The 17,046-nt window shown below is 38.3% G+C and overlaps 1 protein-coding gene across 1 annotated transcript; it reads left to right on the top strand.

Annotated features, from left to right (window-relative positions):
- Positions 1–2,240: 2,240 nt before the first annotated feature.
- npffr1l2 (neuropeptide FF receptor 1 like 2) lies at positions 2,241–16,413 on the top strand (the record flags this gene model as incomplete). Its single annotated transcript, XM_081366415.1, has 3 exons — positions 2,241–2,589; positions 12,173–12,272; positions 15,414–16,413. 3 exons carry the CDS (start codon positions 2,241–2,243, stop codon positions 16,411–16,413), a joined length of 1,449 nt encoding a protein of 482 aa, XP_081222541.1.
- Between the last annotated feature and the right edge of the window lie 633 nt (positions 16,414–17,046).

Raw genomic sequence — 17,046 nt, 5'->3', positions numbered from 1 at the left:
CTACAGTAACTACATGTAACAGGTGTAGCAAGGATCACAAAGACAACTCCTCGGCTCTTGCTGAGACATAGATTGATACAGAATACCGAAGATATTTACTTCCTCACTTCACAGCAAGTCTCTCTCGATTGTTTTATTACTTGTAGCAAACTCAACAGCTTTGCACCACAGGATGTAACTCCAGCTCCATCATACTGTTGTGGGGTCCTTTTAATGGTTGGAGAAAGTGAGACCATGTGGGTAGTATCATTCCCATTTTATCCACAGTTGAACAAGAGTTTAATTACAAGAACATACAAAGTCTTTGAACTATATATATATATATATATATTTATTATTTTTTTTTTTTTTTATGTTGGTCAGTATTAATAACAGTTCCATGGTTAGATGATTATGTTGTATTGTAATGTTTAATTGTTTTGATCTATGCCCCAAACTTGTGTGAAACATTAATTAGCACTCCCATTAAAACATCAGTTTAAAAGCAATGGCAACAGACAGAACAATTAGTGCTGTAAGTTCATGGATTTAAATTTCATTTTTTCAGTAAACATTCCCTCAGAATGTTGTCCATTGTGTTACATATATATTACTGCCTGTATGTGTCTATTCCTGTGTAAAAAAAAAAAAAAAACACCTGCACAAGCACAAAGAACACATTTTTTCTCCATCATAATTAATACACAAACTATTTCACTCTGATCAATATTGTAGGCGTTCATATTTAAAGGGAAAGCCTGACCAAAATTTTTAAATCATTTACTCGCCCTCATGTCTTTCCAAACATATGGCTTTATTTCACCTGTGGAACACAAAATAATATATTTTGAAGAATGTTTGTAACTAAACAGTTTGGGTTCCCAAACTCTTCTTTTGTCTTTGGCAGAAAAAAAGAAATAAACACAGGTTTGAAAAAAAATCAGAATTTTCATTTTTGGAAGAATTATCCATTTAAGACTGCACTGGTTTGTACTTAACCCTTATCCTATTCAACTTCTGAAATTATTTCAGCCCAAACTGCTGAATATACAGACAACATTTAAAGGTAGGTTTAACCAGCATATGTTGTCTTTGGGGTGCTGATATGATCCCAAAAAGGCCACAACAAAAATTGCGTATGCGTTACATATCATGTTTCTTAGTATGTGTTCATAGTTATTTTAGACAATTTTCCAAATACATTTTTAGAAATCATTTAATAAAGAAGAACGCATGTTGCTGGTTACTGGTACACAGTAAAATCCCAAAAACAAACACTTTCATATGGTCCCAATCTATAAAGAGTAAAAGTAACAAGAAAATCAATGTTGCAGTTAGTGAAATAAAGTAGATTCACAAGTGATGATTGAACATTAGTGATGACATCTGCAGTTAACAAACAGAATCACAGAAGATAAAAGGAGACAAAAAAAAAAGAAAAAAGAAAGATACAGACAGCTAGCCAATTCACACCCGCAAGACCATGTTGGTGAACCAGCTCCACCAGCTCTTATTTGCTTGAGAACAGCATGGATAGGCTGGTCCACCAGCTAGACCAACACTAACCAGCCTAGACTGGGTTTTTCAGCAGGGAAGCTAACTTTGAAAGCATAAGATCCTCCCTTCAGAGCAGTCCAAAGCAATTTAAACTTTTTTAATGCATATTTTTTACTGTCTTGCAAGCTCTGGCAATTTATTTTCTAGAAATGAAAATGTAGTCTTGTTCTAAACTCACTATGCATAAAATCACAGAAAAATGTACAATGACAGTCTTAGCGGCCCCTAATTTAATAACAAATGATCGTTGCGACGAAAGCGAAGCAATCAAAACTAACTTTAGCTGGAAAATACCTTTATTAAAGAACTGCTATAAGGCCAAAACAATCTCTGTTACCTTATACGTTTAGCTCTGTAAAGCTGCTTTGAAACAATCTACATTGTTAAAAGCGCTATATAAATGAAGATGACTTGACTTGACAGTCTATAAGAGCTAGGGCTGTTGATCAATCTGAAGATGCTGGAAAGTATTCATACGCCATGCATCAGATGTATCAAGCTTTCCTGTTGAAACTGACTGCACATAAAGCCTGACGCTCTCTGGTGCTCAAATTCTTTGCATGAATGCATTTTACAATGAAAAGTCATTATTGTCTCTGTTTTGACATTATTGTTTTAAATTGGCTCTACTGTGGTGTGTGTGCAATTTGTTCACCCTCAGGTGCTTTCTGCAACCAGCATAGCAAGAGGAACTCTGTGACAGCATGGAGGACGAGCTAGCAGAAGTGGAGATGTTGCAGGAGCTTTCCACACTCTATTTGAACAGCAGTCTCCTGAATGCTTACGCAAACCACAGTAATGTCACCAACCACACCAGTATCACCTACTACCCATATTACCAGCACTCTCTGTCTGTGGCTGCCACCCTGACAGCGGCCTACCTCTTCATCTTCCTGTTGTGCATGGTGGGAAATGGCTTGGTATGTCTGATTGTGCTGAAGAACCGGCGGATGAGAACGGTCACAAACCTCTTCATCCTCAACCTGGCCGTTAGTGACCTTCTGGTGGGCGTCTTCTGTATCCCAACAACCCTGGTGGACAACCTCATTACAGGTAAAACACATCAATACACTGACATAAACATGTGAAGGAGAGAGAGAAAAAACAAATCCTAATCCTGTCTTTTGCCTTGACCACTTCCTTAAGCTAAAAACATTTCTCCACTGCTCATGGCTTTGTATATAGCACATTTTTTGAGCATTTCTCCACTGAGCAAGTATCTTATTACTGCAGTGAACCCTGAGGCCAGTTAGCTCTTTTCCACTGGATTATGCTGGGTTGTATCTCAATCCCACAGTTCTAAGTCTAGAGCTAATACTCCTACATCATTGACCTATTCTGACATTTACTAGCTGCAGTACATAAGTCAGTTCTTGCTATTAGACTTTGGCTCAGTGTGGAACAAAAAGCTAAATTTCTCCCTTAGTTCATTGTCTTGTGTTAACTTTACATGGATTGTGTTGGTACAAGCTCTCTCTGTCTTGTTTTATTGACTCTGAGCCTGAGCCTGCCACAAAGATCGAGCCAGAGCGATCGCCAGAGGCAGAGGCTACACTGTGTAATTTTTCGGTCATACAGATAAGAGTAGAGTATAGCCTACATCGTTTAAAACTGTAAACTTTTATTCATATTAGGCTAACGACAAAAGTTTGTCTGTCGTCTCTGTCTCCGGGAACTGCGCGTCACAAAAATGAACCGTAAGCCACTTTCCTCAGCTCGGTCACGATACGATACTCAGTCTACTCAAACATGTTTCGCTATCATGTGAGCGCTTCCCAATGACGAAAGGACGAGGAAAGGGGGAAAATCTCGATCTAATTAAATCTAGGCTAAATCGCCCTGAATTAAATTGTAAAAACAGATCAAATAAATGTATTTGTCAATGTTGCGATATTGTTTCATTTAAGTTCATAATTATTCTATAAATATTATTTAGTTTAACAGCTGCACGAAGCACTGTGGTTCGAGATTTATTTGAAAAAAAAAAAAAAAAAAAAAAAAAAACCTTATTCACAAATCGCACCCTGGTTGTATAAGGATTCAAAGATCCCTGTGGAATTTAAATATTGAGTTGAACATTTTGTTCATGACAACAAATGAACATGCGTTTGAAGATTGTATTTAGTTTTGCTTGGCCCAAACTGAAGTAGCGTTTTAATTCTTCAATTATTGAAATAATTAAATATTTAGTAATAAACATATGACAGAAATATTACTACATAGCCTAAATTATTTAATTCCTTCATAATCAACACTTGAATAGCCTATTGCTAATGTCTAGAATAGCGATTTAAGTGTGAATTGCAAAATCTTTGTTTTGTTTTGCAAACTCAGATAGCCTGTGGGGGGTTTGGAGAAGGCAGTTGCTTTATCGTGGGGGTGCAGGACCAACCCGAATAGGTGTTAAAGGAGAACTCCGGTCAATTTTAACATTGAGCTAATTTTTTTGTAAATTTCGAGTGCCCTCAGTACAGAGAACAACGACAAAAATCGGTGTTGCCTACACCATGTTATCCTCTTTTTAAAATTTGCACCCTGTTGACTTCAATGGGGCAAGTTTTAAACTTGCTTTTAGCCTCTTAACATCTTTGATGTGTCATTACAAGTGCACAGCTAATGTGAGTGATTCCTTCAGAGTGATCACGGGTGAATCTGACTGCAGTAGATGTGAAAGATATTAATAAAAATGATGTTATTTCAGCCAGCGCACATACCTGTATTTACATCCTGTTTTCAGTCGAGGTCCATAGTAATCGATTGTCGAGTTCACGCGCGTGATCATAGGTAACTAAACCTATGCGTGTGAACTCGACAATCGATTTTGCCACTTTCTATTTTGTAAAGCTCAACAATCTTTTGCTGCACATCAGAACTATATTCTTTGGTTTTACTCATTGTGATGGATGATTAAAGGAATTGAAATTCAGGAACAGACACCGACACCGGCTCAGGAACAGGAACAGACACCGACACCGGCTCAGGAACAGACACCGACACCGGCTCAGGAACAGACACCGGCTCAGGAACAGACACCGACACCGGCTCAGGAACAGACACCGACTCAGGAACAGGAAAAGACACCGACTCAGGAACAGGAAAAGACACCGGCTCAGGAACAGACACAGACACCGGCTCAGGAACAGACACAGACACCGGCTCAGGAAAAGACACCGACTCAGGAACAGGAAAAGACACCGGTTCAGGAACAGGAAAAGACACCGGCTCAGGAACAGACACAGACACCGACTCAGGAACAGGAAAAGACACCGGCTCAGGAACAGACACCGGCTCGGCGGTGTCCCTCTTGTCTGGAGACACTGGCTCGGCCATCTTGTCCGGAGACATAGGTTCGGCGGCTGCCATCTTGTCCAGAGACACAGGCTTGGCGGCTGCCATCTTGTCCGGAGAAACAGGCTCGGCGGCTGCCATCTTGTCCGGAGACACTGGTTTGGCCATCTTGTCCGGAGACACAGGCTCGGCGGCTGCTATCTTGTCTGGGGATCTTGGATCGGCAGACGTGATGTGAGCAGTCTTTGGATCGGCAGACTTGACGTGAACAGTCTCAGTCTCTGAAGGCCAGCTATACAAATTAAAACTAACAAAAAATCTATTGGCTTGTTTTTCATTCATTTCTTTGTGTAATATAAAATTTATCTTCTTACTGTATTTTTTCTTCTACTTTCTTAATTTATCTTTCTTTTCTCTATCCCTTACTTTGTTTCTGCATCCTGACTGTTTTTCTTGCCTTCATTACTCTTCTTGCCAGATCTCAAAACTGTTTGAAGAACAGTTTGCCTGTTAAATAAGAATCACATCAGAGAAGAAAATACTTACAAAATTGTCTTGTAAAAATCGGAGGGGACCTCTCCAAGGAGGAGTAGTAGGCCGTGAAGAACGGCTGTTCATGTTGGATTTCTGCAAAGTTATAAAAATGTATATTGAATAGCGCTTATGACACTAACACAACAAAGAGCAAACGACAACAGCAAAAGCAACATTTGTTTTGCTATCGAAAAATAATTGTGATATGTCGAGGAGCTTACATCATTTTCAATCTGCTGCAGAATCTTCTTCAGTGTGGAGCCAATGTCTCCACCTTTAGCCCTGAAGATATGGATGAAACATGGAGTGAATCTGTCCAGTTCTTGAAAGAATTCGGTTTGCAGGTTTTTGCCTGATACACGACTAAACTAAGACCATCAGCACTGATCCTCAACAAACTCGTCTCCATACCGGCGTGATGACTCCGACTTCCAACCAGATGGAACTTCTGACCTGTAATGCTGCCTGGATCATAATCATACACTGTTCGCTCGTCGGCCAGAGGAGAACTGGTCCCCGACTGAGCCTGGGTTCTCCCAAGGTTTTTTTTTCTCCATTCTGTCACCTGATGGAGTTTTGGTTCCTTGCCACTGTTGGCTTTTGGCTTGTTTAGTCGGGGACATTTAATATTCAACAATATTATTGATCTGCCTTACTTAAGGTGGACGATGATGCAATTTTCTTCTAGAAAAAAACTTTGTTGTATTATTTTCATATTATCACTGTGAAGCTGCTTTGATACAATCTGCATTGTAAAAAGCGCTATATAAATACAGGTGACTTGACTTGACTCTGCCAGGATCTAAAGAATAAAAATAAAAATAAATAAAAAAATAGGACAAACTGACATTAAGCAATCACTATTAAGCAAACAACATAATCTGCTATGTCATGTTTATGACATATTTATTACAGGTTATGTTGTCTTGGTAATGTCAAGTTGCCATGACAAAGACACTGACAGGTTATGATGTATTGGTTTATGTCAAGTTGTCATAACAAAGACATCTCAAACAATGTCATCTTTTCATTAAAAATGACATAATTGAGCAAATGACACTTAATGACAATTGTCATTAACATGCATAAAACCTTCTTCATATTAATGACGTGTCAAGTCATTATTGTGAAGCTGTCATGTCAGTCTTATGCACACCCCTTCAAGTAAACTGTTACCAAAATATATTCTATTTACAAGCCATTTCTGCCGTTCCTGTAGCTTAGGTAGGTATTCCCTTATCCACCTCCTCCAAAATAGGCCGTCCATGTACTGTACTTGTCGCCACCTACGACGTACATATAAATCCTCCCTCTCAAACAAACCAGGGGGTAAAGATGGTTGAGAGCACACTGCCCACTGCTTGCTTTTGGTTTATCTTGCTGAAAGGCATGAAGGATGCTGGGATGTTAAGAGCCACACACACACACTGCATGTTATGTGCTTCTTACAATCTCTGCTAATATGGCCTGTACATAGACAGCCAAAACAGATTCCTTTCTTCTTTAGAAAGTCTAGGTTTTCTTTATGGATTTTTGGATCTTTGCCACAACAAAGACAGGATGCACTTCCTTTATTAGTTTTCCCAACATCTTCCATACCTGGTACAGTAACAGTGGTAGCGAAACTACTTCCCTCAGTCTTAGAACAAATCATTCTTCGACCTCCACCAAAAGGAGCCTCTAAGATGTTTCCAAACAATTTTTGCTTGCTTCTCTACAAATTCCACAATTTCTTTTTAAATGCTGCTGGTTCCTTATGTTTTTCCTGCAGATCACATGCCACTGCTTTCCATTTGTCTCTGAGCTTAAAAGGCATCTTTGAAAGAATTATTTGCATGTTGGTAGCTAAGTTTAACTCTTTCAAATAACGAATATCCTCCATAGAATTACAGCAAGCTCTAAGAAAAAGATGATAATCTTGTAAAGCCCTTGTATCCTCAGGTTTAATGAACTTCCAAGAGAGCACTTTGTCCATATATGCTGAAGAGATTTTGAGTTTGTTTCCAAAATGTTCCTTAAGTAGTGTCTTGGCTTTCATGTAACCCTGCGTGGAAGTTATGTGTTGACAACTTCTGACAAATTCTCTAGGTTGATCTCAGGTATACTGCTCAAGAAAATAGAAACAATCACCATAGTTGTTTGCTCTTTTTTCCACAACCTCCTTGAATGAAGTAATGAAATATTGCGCTGTTTTACCAACATGGCAGTAATTTAATTTTGTTTTTCTATAAGACGCAATATATTTCCTTGTTCTCCATCAGTTAGTGATTGTCCTGAAACAGGTACATTGCTACCATGATTACTGAGTAGCTGCCCATTCACAGATGCAGTTGGCTGAAATGGTGTTACGGACCTTGGTTGTTGCACAGGCTGAAGCTGAGAATTACTTTCCTTATTTCTTGCAACTCCTGTTGAATTAACAAACAAAGACTGTGACTCGACATGTGTGTCAACTTGAACTGATGCCACTGCCACTGAATTAGAGCAGATCGCTTCATCCGTTTCCTTTCATGGTTTTCTTACTTCCAAATGCATGCTTTGTTCTGATGCAGTAGACCTATAGACATTGGCTTTAGCCATATACACAGCTATTTTAGTTTGAAGATCAATTTGTTCCTTTTTCATGAAACGCTCCTCTTCTTCTTCCACAGCATGCTTCTGTTGCAGCATTTGCTGACTGGCTAATAAAGCCGCCACTTCAGCTTCAGCTTGAAGGCGAGCAGATGATGTTGATGATCTACTAGATCGTGAACCAGAAGAAGAACTCCTTTTACTTAATTTTTTGCTGATTACATTTGAAATACTATCAGTTGGTTTGATCTCATCCATGAAATGCTCACAAGTCAATGCATTACATTCCTCACTTTGGTTCAGAATCCTTAGTGAATTTGCATTTGCATCAGAGGTTTCAGCAGCAGGCAACAAATCATTTGAAGGATATTGCCCTTGAACCGCCATAGTCATTGTTGGTATTCCATCTATTGCAGAATGAGATGACAGAGGACGTTCATTTCTCTGTTCAGATGCTGCTGCTATGGTAGGAGTCAGTGAAGTTTTCAAAGGTTTAAGATCAGACAGCCATTGCTCCACATCTTCTATAAATCCCTTGTTGAACCGAAAAACTGAGCTATACCATTCTTTTTGCTTTATTTGTTCCTCAGCAGGAAGTAAAGGAATCACACTCTCATGCAATGAAGTGACATCATCTCTCAAAAGCTTCAATGTTTCCAGCAAAGAGCAAACTTTGAATGAATTTTCATCATTTTGCATAAGCCAGTGGTTCTCAATCCTGGTCCTGGGGACCCACAGCTCTGCACAGTTTGTATGTCTCCCTCATTTAACACACCTGATTCAGATCATCATCTCGTTAGGAAAGAGCTCTGAACTGAACTGGGTGTGTCAGATAAAGGAGACATATAAAATGTGCAGAGTTGTTGGTCCCCAGGACCAGGATTGAGAACCACTGGCATAAGCTCTTTCATTGAAGCAATCACACTTTTTATTTTATTAACTTTGGATTTACGGTCCTTTTGCAGAGATTCAATCTTTAACTCCAAAGCCTTTGCGGTGAGCTTACGCTCCCTATTACCCTCCATAAGCGCATCAGCCTCATCTTCATCCATTTTCACTCATCAAACAACTTTAGCGACACATACAACTTTCAAGGCAATCTGTTTAATCGCACACGACAATTGTGCAAATCCTAGCGCTGCGTGAAACACACAACATAAACTACGCACTTTCCAGCCCACCGTAGTTTATCCAAACAAATGGATCCGCGCTCCACATCAAGCACAAACAAAATAACGTATCCAATAGACAACCAGCAAGCAGATAGATAATAATCTGAATCACATACCGGTCCAAGTGCTTTGCATCTCGTGTCCATTTCTTCTTGCAATCCACAACTGCGTTCCAATGCAGTGCATGAATGAAATACTGTATCCTTGAAAACAAAGCGCCGTTTTCTGTTGACTAATGTTCAGGCATCCAAAAGCCACAAAGAGGCTATGTAGCTGGATGGCTCGTGACTCGCTCGCACTCAGTCATCATATCATTACCAAAAAAATAGACTGGTGATTTTATCTGATTTTACTTTTATTTCAGCTTGACATATATTCAACCAAAGCAATACGGTCAACAGAAAGTTGGCTCCCGCAACTCGCACTCGCACAACAAGCACTTACAAACACAGCAACAAGCAATCCGCCAAAGGAAACAATAAAGAAAACGGAAGTGATCACCTGTGCCCACGTGACAGTGAATAACCAATAACAAATATCAAATAATTAATACTCCAACACCTATAAATAAATAAATACAAACGCACATGTGTGTGTGTGTGTGTATAAATTTATATATATATATATATATATATATATATATATATATATATATATATATATATATATAAACACACAATACTGTGCAAAAGTCTTAGGCATGTTAATCCCGTCTGTCCGTCTGTGATTACATGAAGAAACAGAAAAAACTGACACAAACTAAATCCAGAAGAACTGCGGGAACGTCTCCAAGATGCCTAAGACTTTTGCACAGTACTGTATATATGTGGCTATCATCAACTTAACAACCGTTTCTAATTGTAGGGTATTTACTAAAAATTGTATTCATTACATTTATTATTATCATTATTGTTGTTATATTGTTATTGTTTCAAATTCTGTGCTTAAAGTCCCTGTGAACCGGAAGTTGCAAACGACTTTTCTCCAGTGTTGTGACGTATTTCCAAGTGAAACGGAATATTGAACAGAGAGCAGGGTTTTACTCTAGCGCTCCTCCTCTCCATCTCTGCTCATAGCAGACTAACGGTTTGAGGAGAGTGGTTAAGCGCTTTCAAACCAAGCCGTCAAACCTACGTCATCAGAAAAAGACACCATTCCAGACCCGGAAGTAACTTTTCAAATTTTGATTAAAGATTACCAGTATAGATTACCAAATAGTTTTTATATTTACTTGCATGGATTAATTGTTCACCACAAGACTAGTAATATGCGCTAACAAAGTAAATAGGGTCAATTTTGATTTCATGGGGACTTTAAGAAATTTGCAACAGTGTGAACATGCCTTTAGTACAATACACTTAACAATCTTAAGTACTAGATGTACTAGATTTGTTTAGTTTAACTATTGCATCCACCTAAAAGTCACAGTACACAGTAAGTAAGTTATAAATTCACTAGTTTTTCTTAAGTAGATTCAGCAATTACTTTTTAGCATCTCAAAGTTGATGAATACATTGTGACCGCATCCAGTCGGCAAAATTCCGAACACATTTTCCTTTTTTAAAAATGACTTCAGTGCCGTTCTTTGTTCTTTTCTCATAGAAAAGCTTAACTCCAAGTCTTCCAGAGGATGCCGATTCAAAAGGCCGATGTTTGCCAGCAGCAGCAGCCATCTTCTATGTTTTCAAGTAGCAGGGAATTCACACGGAACGTTTTAACTCTGCCGTCAATATGTTAAGCCCGCCCACCGACTCATACACGATGTGATTGGCCCAACTATAGTTTGGTTTTTCCAGCTCGCAAGCCAACGGAGAGTTGTTAGACGACACTGGCTGCAAAATAAAATTTGCTGCCGCTAGGGTGCGTCTAGATTTCTAAGCTAGCTTTTCCCAACTGTCCTTGAGCAAACTTAGCATGTGGTTTACTCCAAACTCAGTGACTACAACCACGAAGGTTTTAGCAATCTTTCTCCTTTGATTTTATAACCAGCAACCCACACAAACTTGGGTAAGAGAAGTTTGCAAACAAAGATCCCTCTGCATGCTGGTAATCAAACACACTGTGCTCACAACCAATAGTCTCCATACATTTTAATCCCAAATCTGAACTCATTTTATCTGATAACATTTTTTTGATGATGATTAATATGTGTATGTGGGTGATTCTCCAACTACAGGCACTTTTGTGTCCTTGGCCTTTTTTTTGTAAATAAATAAACAAACAAATGCACAAATACATTGTCTTTATGAAGTTCATGCTCCAACATCCTATAGTAACCACCAAATCTTGACCGTTTTCTTTTAAAAATGCTTTTGCAAGGCTGTTTATTGGCACATTTTGCCATTTTATGCTGGGTCACCAACCCAGACTGGCCCTCTTTGAATGTAAAAAAATAATATATATAATATATATATATATTGCAATTTCAAGTTTAGTTTAACATTTGGTTTACAGAACATTTTCTGCTGTACTATTTAGCCTGCTGAGCATTACCATTTATGTCTCCACTCTCCATGTTTTGTGTCATCCGTCTTTGAGCTGTATGTTTGCCTGCTGTACCATTATATGTGCACCAACAGGTGAGTTTTTGGAGGCAACTGTTATATTCTCCCTCATGCTGTTACATAATATCTGAATATGTTTAGAATTATGTTCACTTAAAAAACAAACAAAAAAAAAACGTATGTTTCTAACGTCTAAGCATCATTTACTTGTGTTTATCATAGACCTTATTTTACTCGTAAACTGAAAAACTACCTCATAAAAAACCATAGGAAAATCTCGAGGGAACCACTGTCTTGACACAAAGGTAAAGGAAACAAATCCAGATCTGGCTTTTCACGCTAGACAGCCTGCTGGTAAACCGAGAATAGTCTTTTACTCTCAATCTGCTTTCAGCAATTTTTCTTTAGCTCGCTCTCTCTCTCCCCTGAAAGTTTGTGTGTGTGTGTGTGTGTGTGTGTGTGTGTGTGTGTGTGTGTGTGTGTGTGTGTGTGTGTTTTCAGGGGGTTGTGTGGGTCCTCAATTTACCTTGTCAATCATTACTTTTTTCTCTCTTTTTTTCCTGCAAGGTTGGCCGTTCACAAACACAGTCTGTAAGATGAGTGGTCTGGTACAGGGTATGTCTGTGTCTGCCTCTGTGTTCACACTGGTGGCCATTGCAGTGGACAGGTCAGTGGTGTCATTACATGAATCTGATTAAACTTGTCAAGAATATTTTAAAATCCAATTCTGAATTATACATATTTGAAATGAAATAAAGACATTAAACAAAATATTTTTATAAAAATGTTTAAAATTAATACAGTACTGTGCAAAAGTCTTAGGCGCGTTAGTATTTTCACACACACACACACACACACACACACACACACACACACACACACACACACACACACACACACACACACACACACACACACACACACACACACACACACACACAGTTTTAAGCAGTTATTTATTTCTTTGCTGTAGTGTGTCAGTAGGAAATATCAGTTTACATTTCCAAAAATTCCTTCTGCCATTAATTGCAATAATGCACAAGGAGTCTGACAACAGCTGGTATTATCCACATGGAGATCTGATCTTATAGATTCTTTGATTCCATGAAGAAACAGAAAAAACTGAGACAGACTAAATCCAGAAGAACTGTGGTAATGTCTCCAAGATGCTTGAAGAAACCTGCCCAGCTGCTGTACTGTGAAAGGTTTTAGGCACTTGTGTAACAATGCTGTAAAGTAAGGATGCTTTCAAAAATAATGTCATATTTATTTATCAGTTAACTTCTATAAACAAAATCATATCAATATTTGGTGTGACCACCCTTTGCGTTCACTTTTTTTCAGGTAGCTTTGCTGGTAGGTTTTTTCAAGCGCCTCGTATATAAATAACTAGCTTAAAACCATTTTTTGGGAGGTGAAAATACTAACGTGCCTAAGACTTTTGCACAGCTTTACGCACACACACACAAAACATATTATCAGGGTTTGAAATTAACTTTTTCACTCACCGGGCAATTTGGCTACAAAATTTTATTAGTTACTGGCCATTCTGAATTTTTACAAGCCAAAAAAATAAAAGGGGGAAAAAGAAAGAATCTATCACATCTAAGCTGTGAAGCAGGCCTAATCCCCCCCCCCCCCTTTTTTTTTCTTATATATATATATATATATATATATTTTATTTATTTTTTTCTATATACATACATACACACACACACACACACATATACATATATATATATATATATATATATATATATATATATATATATATATATATATACACACATACATACACACACACACACACACACACACACACACACACACACACACACACACACACACACACACACACACACACACATATATATATATATAATAAAAATAACATTTTGGATTTCATAGCCTAATTTAATTTCTTATCCAAACAAAATCCTGTCATCATCTTGTCCCTTCCTCTTTCATCCTCATAATTTTCACCAAAAATGTGTTTTAGGTGGACAGATCAATACAGCACAAAGAACATAAAAAAAAAAGTAGAATGTTGGAAAATAAAAATGTCTTTTCTGTTAACCAAATGCTTTTTTTAATCTTCGCTATTGCTTCAATGCAAATGAACAAGCACGCCGTTATTTGTTGCGTAGTGACGCGTATATTCAAGTAAGCCAGATATGCACAGATTCTGCACAATACGCTGTATTTAATATATCATGATGACTCACGAGTATTTGCACTAAAACTAAGCTGACAGCAAAGTGACAAAACATAATAAGTAAAACGCCAAATTGGCTAGTGCTTTGACAGCGTTACCGGGCGGGTTGGCAGGTGTTAATTTCAGACCCTGCATATTATAATATATCTATCTACATACAATATATATATATATATATATATATAGTAATGACAATTTGGGGGCAAAAGTAGCCTAGTTAATTGCCAAGGAAATAATGTTACAATGCAAAAAAATCTTTAATCTTTAATCCAAAATTCTTATTTTGGGCTGAAATGTGACGCGGACTTTGAGAGATTCAAAGTGAGACATTTCAATGTTTTGTCTGTGAGATTTATTCAATGTTACTCCTCTGATATATTGCGATAAATAGTCAAGTCACCTTTATTTACACCTTACTAAGCAGCTTTATAGTTATAACAGGAAAATAATTCAACAAAGTGTGTTCCGGCTATAGCAGATCAAGAAGAAAATAGCATCATAGTCCAGCTTAAGGAAATTTAAAGGGGTCATGAAATGCATTTTCAGATCTTTATATTATGTTTCTGGAGGTTAGCTTATGAAGTTAGCAACGTTTTTGCTCCAGAAACATTCAAATATTTGTAATAAATTATAATTTTCAATGTTTTTCATTCTCTGTTGAAAAAACACCTCAGTTCAATGGGCTTTGTCTTTGTCATAAATGCAATAAATGCCCACTGCTGTGATTGTCAAAATTCCTTGCACAGTTTACATCCCCTCCCCCACAGCCTGTGTGACATCTTTTTTGATGTTTGAGATGGCCAGAGTATTTATCTATATACGTATTGCTTTCTGAAACAAGTAATAAAACTCAGTGAGTGTTTTAGCGCAATTTTCTGACGTCATGGGATCACAACACTAAGAGATAGTAAATCTTTTTATGTTTTTTTTTTGTTTTTGTTTTTTTGTACGTTTTCGAGATTAGACCTTCCTTAACATAATGCCGAAAACCCGAAGTCTCTAGGTGGTCTGGTTTAGGAGGAGATAGAAGTGCAAGATTGGTGCGCACAGACAGAACAGAAATCATGAAAACAGCAAGAAAAAATTGCCCGTTGGAAAATTGCGCTAAAAATGACTACAGTACAACACTCGCTACATTGTGTAATAGGTCGATAATAGTAACACAAACTACACCAACATACTGTATGTTCAACTTGACTACACTTCCTTCACACAATATATAATATTCAACTCAAGAAAATATTACTAATCAGTGTATGTAGCGATTTGATTAGCAGCACTCTAGCAGTGTTCCACTTAGTCTCCTGACAGTGTTAAATGCTGGTTTGACATACATTACAAACACACTTAAAAGAATATATAGCCTGTTGTAGAGCAACCTCTTATATGTGTAAATATCAAGGACATTTGATTTTCCATTTCATGACTGCTTTAAGTAAAGACATTATGTTTTATGATAAAATACGACAAAAGGGGAAGTGAGCAAAAGAAAATAATTATAGAAAAAGGCAGAGGATTAACTGACATTGGTGTACAGTTTATGCCTGATGGATTTATTCCAGCTGTAAAGAGCTCTGTTCCAATCTCCTCCAGGTTCCGTTGCATTGTGTACCCTTTCCAACCTAAACTCACCTTACTGGTTGCTAAGGTGACCATAGTGATGATCTGGGTGCTTGCAGTGGTGATTATGTGTCCATCGGCTGTGATGTTGACTGTGGAGAGAGTGGAGCATCATTACATGGTCAACAATGAAGACTACAACCACACATACACACTTTTCTCATGCTTTGAGAACTGGGCCAACCCACAGATGAGAAAAGTCTACACCACCGTCCTGTTTGCACACATTTACCTTATTCCCCTCACCTTGATCACGCTTATGTATGGACGTATCGGGATCAAACTCTACACCACCTCTGTGATCTCTGGGAACGATCAGCACGAAACGGGACAGTCTCACACCTCCCCTCCGGCTCCTGGAGCCCAGCAGAAAGGTCGGCCCCTCGTTTCCCAAAAGAAGATCAAAGTGATCAAAATGCTGAGTGTCGTGGCTCTGTTATTCACACTCTCCTGGCTGCCTCTGTGGACCCTGATGCTCCTCACGGACTACGGAGGTCTGAACGAAGATGACTTGGAGATGCTGAGCGGCTATGTGTTCCCATTCGCTCACTGGTTGGCCTTCTCAAACTCTAGCGTCAATCCCATCATCTACGGATACTACAATGAGAACTTCAAGAGGGGCTTTCAGGCGGTGTGCAGTACGCATTCGTGCTTCTGCGAGGGAATGTCTGTGAAGAGCGGAATGCAACGGAAAGCAGGAGGAGACGTTAGGGATCCAGCGGTCAACTCCAATCCCCTGAATTTCGGTGCAAGGAACCGGGTCTACAATGACGGCGATCTGAAGAACTCCAGGACGTCTCTGGAGTTGGAGCACAGGAGAACTGGCCGGCTTTGTAATAACTCTGCCTGCTCCAATGACACAGGATCCAGTGCGGGATCTGGGACAAAAGGGGTCACAAACCAAAAAGTCTTTCAGATGGAGGAGCCAGAAAGTCCTATCAGAAGGGGTAAAAACCAAGCCTGGGATGAATAGATGGATTATTTATGCGATTAATGGACTCTGGTTGTGGGCAGTTGAGACTCCACAGATTTTTAATGTAAAGTGAGATATGAAAAGTGAGATCATTAGATCAAATCAGTACTAATCTCATCAGAACATTGGGCTGAAGGCTGAAAGGCTGAATTAACTCATTTTTGGACTCAAAATTCTCAAGCTCTACTTTGTTTCCTGGAAAGTGCAAACAAGAGCAATGTTAAAGGAGGTTGAAGTCAAATGAAGTCATATATTGCATATAGACTTTAATTTGCAATTAAAAGATTAATTCACCAAATTCTTGCAACAACAAAAAAATATATATATTTAAAATAAACGTCTAGTCTAAACATCCAACAGGAAAATCCGTGGGATACTTGGTAACATACTCAATTTCAAACATTTTAATCTTGTATAAAACATTTCTGATATTTGAATTGGAGTCTGTGAAATGACGTTTAAACCTGTCAGTTTTTCTCAGATCAGGCAACAAGCTGCGATCACTAAATTGGCTGTGTTTATCATTTCTCAAGATGGTATTGCACAGCTGCACAAATATTTCCTGAAATCTGCATTGTATTTTGTATATTGTATTTGTGTGTGTCCTTTATTATGTAAATTAGTGATTTGGAA

The sequence above is a fragment of the Scardinius erythrophthalmus genome, assembly GCF_964197995.2.
Source record: "Scardinius erythrophthalmus genome assembly, chromosome: 5".
Taxonomy (NCBI): domain Eukaryota; kingdom Metazoa; phylum Chordata; class Actinopteri; order Cypriniformes; family Leuciscidae; genus Scardinius; species Scardinius erythrophthalmus.
This window is presented reverse-complemented; position numbering and strand designations above follow the sequence as displayed.